Consider the following 11,577-nt stretch of genomic DNA (forward strand, 5'->3'; position numbering starts at 1 on the left):
AGATGAGTGACTTAACACCCCCCCCCCCCCCAAAAAAAAAAAACCTTCTCTCTCTTTATCCAATACCAACCCTCCTTGAGAGTCGTGCATATCTTGTAGAATCCAATTCTAATACTATCTGAACCAAACAAACAAGGGAATAGGCGATTCTAATTTAGGGGATTCCAATTCTAACTGCAAACTAAGGGGATTATTGGAACCATGGCCGTTTTTCAAAAAAACAGTGCCACATCGGATCCACATAGGCATTTCAATAAACGCCTCTGTATCTCATTGTTTGGTTCAGTCGATTATTAAAAAATCAGGCATGCCTTGAAAATCAGGACCCCACCAATGCATATATGAAAAACAGTGATGAAAATCACCTTACCAAACAGCATAGTGTTGCTCACTGCCCACGTGGCAGAAGCATTTTTTTTGTGAAAAACGGGTCTTGAAAACATGGGCATTTTTTCTTGAAAATCGATCCCAAAAAGCCCCACGCTTCCAAACACCATCTAAACGAATCCTTACTCTTTATACCCTGACTACTTCTGTTGTAAACATGACACTAGACAGGGCAACATGGTTGTGATTTATTTTTGCTAGCAAGTCGTCCCCCCTAGTTGGCTTGTAAATATTTTCAACTTTGAAGCTATATAGTTAAATAGAAGTTTATTTTTACCTAGAGAAAGAAAAAAATAGAAAAGGAAATACCATTTTGGCAAAAAAACATTACCACACTCTTAAGTGTGTATCTTTTAAAAATAAAGTGAAAACGCTTTTGATTTGATTCTGAAAAACAATTTTGTTCTTTCAACCAACAAAAATGTTCTTACTAAAAAACAAAACAATTTTGTTCTATACACCCTATTACTGATTTAAAGTTTTTCTTCTCATACCAACCCACATTTAAATGAATCTTGATACAATGTATAAAAATAAAAAAGAAATAATAGAAAGAAGAAAGATGAACTTGGTATCCATTTAATCAAAACCACCATTTGTGCTGAATTATAATATCAAATACTAGAGAACATATGTTTTTAAAATTAGAAATTCAAGAAAATGTTTCTAGTTTCAGCTTTGGAAACAAGAAATTCACCATACAACAAGGAACAATTAGAAAAACCCAGTATGGAACCTTTGTCTTAAAACTCATAACCATGGTTTAAAGTATCGAACTATCGATATGCACGAACAAGCGTATCAGGTGTTTCAATACTTCATAATTTTTTTTTTAGTTTTTTAAATTGTTTCAGGGGTCGGTTTTAGGCTTATCTACCCCTGGAAGTGGTCAAATTCCAGAACATCCTTTATTTGGGGTTTCGGGGAGCTACTGATATGATACTATACGCCTGCTACAGGACATGTCATATCAAAATATTTTGAACCATGCTCACAACAAGCAAAAATATTCATATTGGAGAACAATCCCTTAGGCTAGGCTGTGTTTGATTTCCCTACTTTTCCCATCCATTGTTTTGAAAGGCTTTACCTAGATAAAGACCTATACTTATTTTTTTATTTAAACTAGTTTTGAAAGATGATTTATAACCATTAATTACTTGTTTTTTTTTGTTGTTTTATTACAATTTTTATTTGATTGGTGGAATGGTCGAACCAGAAAATGAAACGGTTGGACCTGTGAACCATATGAAGTAGTATAAATGATGGAACCAGAGACATAGATTGACATCCCTTATATATTAGTTGTGTCTTATGTGGGCTTAGGTTCATTCATCGGTGAATAGACCCATATCAGAACACAAATGGGCCTAAAACCAGGGTTGATTGAGAGCCGCTTTGAAGAAGCGATTAGAATCAGAAGTTTCATCAGATGGTCAATGTCTGCACCGAGTGAAAGCTACTTAGGCATTCCGAGTGCATCGGGCCCACCGTGCAAAGCCAGAAGCCGCTCAGTGAAAGCCATGCCAAATGGGCATATATTCGTGTGCATTCGTGATTGGTGAGAAGGAGCTAGAACGTTGGCTCAGGGAAAAAAAGGAGCTAGAATCATAGAATGTTCCCGAATTGTCAAAGTCTCAAAGCATACAGAAATATTCCGAAATTACGAGAGGCTTCATCTTCTCTATAAATACCAAATGCATCTCTCATCTCTGCATCGTGAAATCTTCCAGCACTCTTCAAATTCAAAGGCTTCCGCTCGTAGCTAGCAAGCGTTTCAATCTCTCTGTGACTACTTTTATTTTTACCATTTCAAACAGACCCTGAAGCAGAGATGTCGATCATCCCAAGCGTTTTCGGTGGCCGACGAAGCAACATCTTCGATCCTTTCTCTATGGACATTTGGGATCCATTCCAGGACCTCACCTTCGGCAATGCTCTCCGAACCCCTCAATTCTCAACCGAAACGGCAGCATTCGCCAATGCCCGCATCGATTGGAAGGAGACTCCAGAAGCCCATGTCTTCAAAGCTGACCTTCCTGGCCTGAAGAAGGAAGAAGTGAAAGTCGAACTGGAAGAAGGTAGGGTTTTACAAATCAGTGGAGAGCGCAACAGAGAACACGAAGAGAAGAACGAAAAGTGGCACCGCGTCGAACGCAGCAGCGGCAAGTTCCTTCGTCGGTTCCGGTTGCCGGAGAATGCCAAGGTGGAGCAGGTGAAAGCAGCGATGGAGAATGGAGTTCTTACTATAACTGTTCCAAAGGAAGAGACAAAGAAGCAGGAAGTGAAGGCTATTGAAATCTCTGGTTAGAATAAATAGTGTAATACTTCCGTTTGGTCTATGAATACATTGTATGTTTACAAAATGGTGAGGGATGATGTTTTATGTGGAGGATTGAGAATGAATAGAAAAAGTTTATAAGTTGTATAAAACTTTGGCCATGTTTGGTTCAATTTTCATTCTTTCTCATTCTTATCATCAAGATGAAATTTTTAAAAGTGCTTTTATAAAAGTGCTTTCTTAAAAGTGCTTTATAAGGTGTGGTGTGGTTCAAGCTACACCTTGTATTTTGATTCTATGTATCTTGGATACATTGTTAGATAATCTACAACATCGATTAAAAGTAACATTTTTTGTTTTTTAAGCAAAATACAAATTAATTTAATATTTGATCAATTTAAATATAGTTAATATGAATTAATAAAAAGTTAATGGATGAATTCAAAAAAAAATTAATAATGACTAAAAAATTAAAGGTAATATAAAAATATATAGCACACACATAAGAGAGAGAGAAATAATTAACAAGAAAACAATCTAGAATTATTAAAATTAGTAAAGACATAAAAAGGTAAAATTCTGATTTTGAATACCAAGTAATAACGATTGTAATGGTAAGACAAATATTATTAATTAAATATAAGACAAAAAATTAAAAAATGTATAAATTAATACACATTCAAAGTACTGGATAGGGAAAGAGGCCTGTGGCGTGATTGTGACCACGAGATAATGGTGTGACCAATATTTTGGGGTGTGGTGAAGTCCACACCACGATATAGTGGGTTTTAAACCACACCACATCATAACAGAACGCATTAGAGTGGTGTGGTGCTTTGAAACCCACTATTTCATGGGTCCACTATACTACAAAACACCACCTTAGCCTATGGCACACAAAAAAAAAAAAAAAAAAAACTCCATCCAAGGTTCAAAATATTGCAATGTAGTGGCATGCATCATACGATTTCTTAAAGAGCAGTACATTTTAAATGCATCAAGTTTTAAATCCACTAACATTAGGGTATTTGTAATCATTCAAATAAATGAATATAAAGGTATTTTGGGGATTAAAAAATTAATTGGATGAGAATCTTTTTCCAAGTTAATTAATGGAAATCTTAATGGAGGGGTATTTGTCACAAAGTGAAAGCTCAGGGAAGTTTGCAAATGAAAGTTCAAAGGGCATATGTTATTTTCCCAAAACTTTATTCTACACAACATAATTTTCTATATACCATATTACTAGCATTAGTGGTGTTAACTGGTTGGTTTGGTTTCGTTGTAGGTTGTTTGGCCAACTGAATTGGCCTGATCGGATTGGGGAGTTAGTCAATCGAAATTCACCAACCATTAGTGAAAACTGGCCAGCTTAGGTTGTATTGATTTGGATTAGTTTTCAGTTTGATCAATCGGCTCAAAAGATTTAAACTTAAAAAAATTTAAATTAAATTTAAATTTATAAATTATAATGGTATTAGTAAAAAATAAATTAAAAATTTAAGTTTACAATATAAAAATATTTTAAACTAGGAAATATGGGAATATTTCCCACTTTCCTATATTAAAAATTTAAATTTAAAAATATAAAATATTAATATAGATTTTTGGTTGAGTCAATTTGATTTTGATCGGTTTACAAATGGCCAAACCACAACCCACCTAACATGATTGGATTGGGAAATTGTAGAACCAAAATCAATAAAAAAATCTAGAAAACCGACCAACTCAAGTCAAGTTGAGTCGGGTTAATTGGTTTGATAAACAACCCTAACTAGCACTTGTTCAAAGCTTTTATGGATCATACCAACCCACATTTAAATCGATTTGGATCTAAATGTACAAATTAATAAAAATATAAAATGTTAAAATAAGTAAGGTGAGTGACGGGTTGTCGAAGCCCTCAAAATTAATGCTAGTCCCACAATAAATTTGTAGTAGTAGTGGTACTAGGTCGAATCTCACAGGGAGCTAGGGAAATAATTTCTCAGCTGAGTGTGTAATATAAAGAGTGGGAAAATTAAATAATTAAAATTCAAAAAGAATCAAGAGAGCAATATCAACTTAAGAGAAATCAGTCTTACCGAATTCTGATTCAAGGGTTCGGATTTAATCAATTGGTCATCGATCCTAGGTAGACTTCGGCAGTCTTGCAATTCAGCCTCTTCTCTTTTCTTGAATCTTCTTGAATCTTTTCCTCTCTTCTCTCTTGCGCACCTCTCTTCTCAAATCTCCCAAAAAGAATTCGAACCCCTCTTTTCCTTTTATAGTTTTCTCTTTAGCCCCTCTCTCTCTTCTAGAAAGTTTGCTGCCTTTAGGAGCTCCTTGGGCTGCACTTTGGGCCTCCTCCTTGCTGGACCGAATGGCCTCCCTTGGAGAGCTTTGGCTAGCTCTCTCTTTGGGTTCTCCCATAGAGTGTTGCATGGGCTTCATGGGCCGAATTGCCCTCCTTAGGCTTCTCGGGCTAAATTTCTTTCACTTTAGCCTCTTTCTCATGGTTCTATAATCTCTTTCCCCTAACCTGGTCTAACTTCTTAATTTTCTAAAATTAAACTAATTTGGGGTAAGAAAATATGCAAATCAGCATCAAAACCATGCATAAAACATCAGAAATTATGTGTAGTTTGTGCACACATTAAACACCCCCACACTTAAGCTTTTGCTTGTCTTCAAGCAAAGACATCACCCATAAACTGATCAGCCCCCAGATTATTACCATCTACCGGATGAATTTTAGGATGAGAATGCATTAAGTGGTCAGGAAACTTGCATAAACATTATGATTTATTCCCATGATTAGCCATTCTTACCACATACATAAGAGCAAAGGAAGGGGAGAATATGAGATTCTTCATGCTCCAACCTTCACTTCCATTCAATATGTATAGCAACTCCTTGACCGCCAATATTAACCATTACTTTGAGCTTGGTCTCAAATCTGTCAACACACCTAATTGAGTGTTCAACCAACTTTTGTCCCTTTGAACCTCGGCCGTCACCGAATTATTTTATTTCCCCTTTTTTTGGTGTGACTGCATTTTATGCTCCATCTCACACGGGGCATTTTCTTTTTTCTTTTTTTTTTGGTGTGAGTGCATTTTATGCTCCATCTCACACTGGTCATAGGTTAGAGGCAGATAACAATACTCATATTCCAAGTTGCTAGTTTTACTATTCAGTTTGGAATAGAGGAGTTGAGACTGAACTCATATCATAAACCGCTAGTTTTACTATTCAGTTCATGACAGTGGGAGTCATTTGGACTTTGTCCCTTCTTTTTTTTTTCTTTTTCAATTGTTGAACCTCATGCATTTACAGTTCAGATGTGAACATGGCTCAAATGATCATTAAGATACCAGTCAAGTGCATCATACACATGAAGAAAGTTAGGGATGGTCATGATGAAAGTCCTATTCGACTTCCTTAACCTCATGGAATGTGATAAAATTGGATCATGCACAAGAATAAAGTCTCACACTTACAAAGATTTCCCTCAACTCATTGTATTCTCTCTTGGAGTTCACCTTATGAACAACAATAATCTTGAGGGAATTTTAGTTTATTCGGTCTATCAATGCATGTATGTGTTGGGGTGATTGAGATGCATAGCTACAGCCTAACTCCCCCATACTTAAGATGAACATTGCCCTCAATGTTCCTAGTGTTAGAGAATGAAGATGAATCCAGCAATGAGGGTAATTGCATGAAGAGCATTATCAAGTAATGAGAGGGGTTTAGAGGACTTCCCTAAAGACCGTTCTGAAATCTAGAGTGGCTCTTTTGTTTGGAACCTCTAGCTTCTAAGAACCACACAAAATTAGAGAGAGAGAATGATGAATACTAAAATAGCTCAATAATCATCTTATATGAATGAGAAAAAAAAACAATGGATGGAGTGGCAATGAGGTCACCGGTCGTCTAGGTATGACCGGTCGTTTGATATTTTAGTAGTGATGAATACTAAAATAGCTCAACTGATATGAATGAGAAAAGCAAAACACAAATAAAAAGGTTAAGACCAATCATTTGAAGCTCGACAGTCTAGTGAGGTCACCGGTCATCTAGGTATACAGTGGATGAAGTAGGCAATGTTCCACCCACTATATATGGCTTAAGGCGCTGACCATTGACCTTGAATGTGCCTTGTGCCGGGTGAGTGACCTCTACGGCTCCATAGGGGAAAACCTGTGTGATGGTGAAAGGTTCATACCATCTCAATTTCAGCTTGCCTGGGAACAACCGAATACGGGAATTATACAACAACACTTGTTAGCCCACATGAAAATCACGTCTCAACAAGTTCCTATCATGCCATCTTTTAGTTCTCTCCTTGTAAACCTTGGCATTCTCATAAGCAGCAAGTCTGAATTCATCCAACTCATTCAGCTACAGTCGCCTCTCTGCTCCAGTGGCCTGTGAATCAAAATTTAAGAACTTTAGTGCCCAATATGCCTTATGTTCCAATTCAATAGGTAAATGACATGCTTTTTTGAAAACTAGCCTGTATAGAGACATGCCAATGGGTGTTTTATATGCAGTTCTATATGCCCACAATGCATCATCTAACCTGATTGCCCAGTCTTTCTTAGCAGCGTTTACCGTCTTCTCCAAGATTCTTTTGAGCTCCCTATTAGCTAATTCAACTTGGCCACTGGTTTGAGGGTGATATGGGTAGCTAATTTATGTGTTACACCATATTCTTGCATCAGCCACTCAAAATGGGTGTTGCAGAAATGAGTTCCCCTATCACTAATTATAGCTCGAGGTGTGCCAAATCGGGTGAATAGCTTTTTCAGGAAATGTACTACCCTCCTATAGTCATTTATGGGTAAGGACGTGGCTTCCACCCATTTAGACACATAATCAACAACAACTAGGATGTACTTATTACCAAAAGAATTCGGGAAGGGTCCCATGAAGTCTATACTCCATACAGCAAAAATTTCACAAATCAAGGTATGTGTCTACATTGGTCACATGTAGACACATACCTATGAGCATCCTTGACCAAGGTAGGCCAATAGAAACCTGATTGCAAAACCTTGGCTGTAGTGTGGTTGGCTCCAAAATGGCCTCCCGCTTCTCTATCATGACAGTACTGAAGCACCGACTCCATCTCCTCCTCGGGAATACACCTCCTTATGATCTGATCTGGACATAGCTTGTACAAAAAGGGATCCTCCCACAAATAGTGTTTCACATCAGAGAAGAATTTCTTCTTCTGCTGATATGAAATGTTAGGAGGGATAATATGTCTAGGTTCTTGGAATGGAGTAGAGCTGTTCATCCGGATTGGATGACCATAGTGGGAATTGATGACCGACATGAGTTCATCGTTGGCTCAAATTTCAATGCAGATTGGGCCTGGATTGGATAGATTGGGCTTGACCTCAGGTTCAAGCCTGAGTTGAACATGACAAGTTAAATTTTCAATGGGTCCAAATGCTAACATCAGCCCGATGTAGTTGAGATTGTTTAAATTTGGCAACATGCATTCATAGTCAAAAAACAGCTACCAAATACAGTTTTTTGAACATTAAACTTGAATTGTTAATGAGGAGAAGTAGAACATGACACCATGCACCAAAGCTATTTCCTTAGATATATTTTATCACTTTCTATTCCCATTGTGTTTTGGGTTAAGGTGATTTCATGAGGAGAAAAAGGAACCAAGCTTTCTTCCACAATGGGGATGGTTGTTGGGTTGGATTGAGCGCATATTCGATCAGTAGATTGCATTGCACATCAACCCATCGACTAACTACCCGCGCCCATTAAAAAACACATTCTATTATCATGCTACAACAACCTATTACAGAAAAAAAAAAACACTAATTCACCTACTTCAACAAGTCGACCAAATGATTTTTTTTTTCTTTAAATTGAAAAATATCAGTTCCACGATTTTGTTTTCAACTAACTCAATCATAATTTCTAATCTGAATGGTGGAATTTTTATTACACATTACAGCGTTGCACATGAGGCTCATTGGTTACTATAGAGAGCCCTCACAGACCATGTCGGCTACCTGATTATCAGCACCTGAATCTGAATGACAAAAATTAAAATGGTCTTCTAACTACAATTTAGTCCAGCATTTCTTTGAAAATGAGAGAGAGAGATTGTTTTTGCTCGTTCATCGTAGGTATAGAGGATGAAAATTTTAGTTTTTTTTTTTTTTTTCTTTTGATAACTCAGGAAGAGGGTTTACATAGAACAAGGGGTGGTATGTCCTCAAAAATCCAAACAATTAATAATAACTAAATCTCTCCCTCCGAAAGTTTTCTACATTACAGAGGATAAACGAGTACAATTACCTAGGATTGTATTTTAGGTTTCGGATATGGTATATGATATAACACAGCAAGTAGGGGTGAGCAAGAAAAACTGAAAAACTGACCGAAACCAAATTGAAAATCTGATTAACAAAATCGGTCAGTTTCAGTTTCGGTTTCGGTTTGGTATTTTTAAAAAACCAATGGTACCAGTTTAGTTTCGGTAAACCTATATACTTTATGTATATTATATAGATTATATATATTTTTTATTTTTTATATATTATAAATTAATAAATATGTATTATATATGTAAATATATATTTATAATATATAATATATTATTTATTATTTAAAATATAATATTATATAAATAATTTTAGTTTTTTATTAAATATTTATATATATTTTTATAATATATATTGTAAATATAAAAACCAAAAAATCAATGAACTGATCTGACTGTTAATTGAACCGGTTAACTGATTGGCTTCTGTTCGATTTCAATTACCGATTTTCCAAAAACCAATAGTACTGATTCAGTTTCAAATAGGCCCATGGAACCGTGAGCACCCCTAACAACAAGGGAAAGAAGTTTCCAAATCGAGCAAGTGAAAAGCTTGCTATACGATCCTTTGTTTTTTACGATGTTGTGGTTGGTTTTATTTTATAAGCACGGGAATACTTGGCTCTTCCAAAAATTGTGTTGTGGTTGGTATCAGCATACTAAGGTGATAAATCTACTTGAATGGAGTAGAGCTGTTCATCCGGAAACTCCTCTCAGATGGTGCTGATTGTCTTCTCTTCTAAATCCGCATTATCTAACCAGGAGAGATGATCAGCAACTAGGTTCTCGGTACCTTTCTTGTAACGGATCTCAACATCAAATTCTTGCAACAATAGGATCCACTTAATCATCCTTGGTTTTGCATCCTTCTTGGCGAGCAGGTGCCTTAATGCCTAGTGATCTGTATACACAATGACTTTGGACAAAATCAAATATGAACGAAACTTATCAAAAGCAAAGATCACTGCTAATAGTTCCTTTTCTATTGTGGTATAGTTCTGTTGGTCTCCATTCAAGGTTCTGCTAGCATAGTAGATTGGTTGAAAGTGTTTGTTCATTCTTTGTCCTAGAACAGCTCCTACAACTGAATCACTCGCATCACACATCAACTCAAAAGGAAGTGTCCAATCAGGTGCTATCATGATTGGTGCATTGATCAGCTTGTCCTTCAGAATGTTGAATGCTTGTAGGCATTCGGGTGTGAACTCAAAGGCCGCATCTTTCTGAAGCAAAGTGAACAATGGCTTAGCTATCTTGGAGAAATCCTTGATAAATCTTCTATAGAACCCAACATGTCCCAAGAAGCTTCTCACAGCATGGGCTGATGTTGGCGGTGGCAACTTTTCAATTGTCTCCACCTTGGCCCTGTCAATCTCAATACCTCTTTGTGAAATCTTATGCCCAAGCACGATGCCTTCTTGCACCATGAAACGACACTTCTCCCAATTCAGCACTAGATGTGTCTCCTTGCACCTATTAAGCGCCTTCTCCAAGTTGTTCAAGCATGCATCAAATGAAGAGCCAAAACTGAGAAATCATCCATGAAAACCTCCATGAACTTTTCAACCATATCAGAAAAAATTGACATCATATGCCTCTGAAAAGTTGTTGGAACATTGCACAACCCGAATGGCATTCTCCTATAGGCAAAGGTACCGTAAGGGCAAGTGAAGGTGGTTTTCTCTTGGTCTTCCGGTGCAATTGGAATCTAAGTATAACCTGAATACCCATCCAAGAAACAATATACTCATGCTTGACTAGCCTCTCTAACATTTGGTCAATGAATGGGAGAGGGAAATGATCCTTGCATGTGGCTTCATTTAGTTTTCTGTAGTCAATGCACACTCGCCACCTGGTGACGGTTCTAGTCGGTATGAGTTCATTTCTTGTATTCGGTACCATGGTCATGCCACCTTTCTTTGGCACTACTTGCACGGGGCTCACCCATGAATTGTTAGAGATAGGATAAATGATCCCGACATCTAGTAGCTTGATGACTTCAGCCTTCACCACCTCTTTCATATTCGGGTTCAAGCGTCTTTGAGGTTGAACTGAGGGTTTGTATCCATCTTCCATCAGAATTCTGTGAGTGCATATAGATGGGTTGATGCCCTTGATGTCGGCTACCTTCCAAGCCAAAGTTGTCTTATGTTCCCGTAACACCCTCAACAGTTTTTCTTTTTGCAAAGGGCTCAAGGCTGTTGATATGATTATCGGTAGGGCTGATGGTGCCTCTAATAAAGCATACTCCAAATATGGTGAAAGTTGCTTTAGTTCAAGGGTGGGTGGCTCTTGGGTTGAAGGCTTGCTTGTTGGATTTGGCGGTCTGTCCAAGCTTTCCAACTTGAGGAATCCTTTCCCTTGAAACTGTGGGTTGGCATTCAAGTATGCTGCCATGTTTTGAATCTCTTCATTTTCTTCCCTTGCAGCTCCCCCCTCTTGTATGCAAAGCTCAAGAGGATCGACCAACCTGCTAACCTGAAAACATTAATCAACCGCATAATCGATAACATCAATCATGTAACAAGAATCAACACTAGAGGGTGCATGTTTCATAGCATCAGAC

The 11,577-nt window shown here is 37.2% G+C and overlaps 1 protein-coding gene across 1 annotated transcript; it reads left to right on the forward strand.

Annotated features, from left to right (window-relative positions):
* The first annotated feature begins 1,996 nt into the window (after positions 1 to 1,996).
* On the forward strand, positions 1,997 to 2,874 carry LOC104590818 (17.5 kDa class I heat shock protein-like). Its single transcript, XM_010249571.3, has one exon. The coding sequence runs from the start codon at positions 2,222 to 2,224 to the stop codon at positions 2,696 to 2,698; it is 477 nt and encodes a 158-aa protein (XP_010247873.2). The 5' UTR covers positions 1,997 to 2,221; the 3' UTR covers positions 2,699 to 2,874.
* Positions 2,875 to 11,577: the final 8,703 nt, after the last annotated feature.

The sequence above is a fragment of the Nelumbo nucifera genome, chromosome 7 (assembly GCF_055504915.1).
Source record: "Nelumbo nucifera cultivar China Antique chromosome 7, China Antique-T2T, whole genome shotgun sequence".
In the NCBI taxonomy this organism is placed as follows: Eukaryota; Viridiplantae; Streptophyta; class Magnoliopsida; order Proteales; family Nelumbonaceae; genus Nelumbo; species Nelumbo nucifera.

What these genes read in the sequence shown, in the direction of transcription:
- LOC104590818 (XM_010249571.3), top strand. Translation starts at nt 2,222, where the DNA reads ATGTCGATCATCCCAAGCGTTTTCGGTGGCCGACGAAGCAACATCTTC.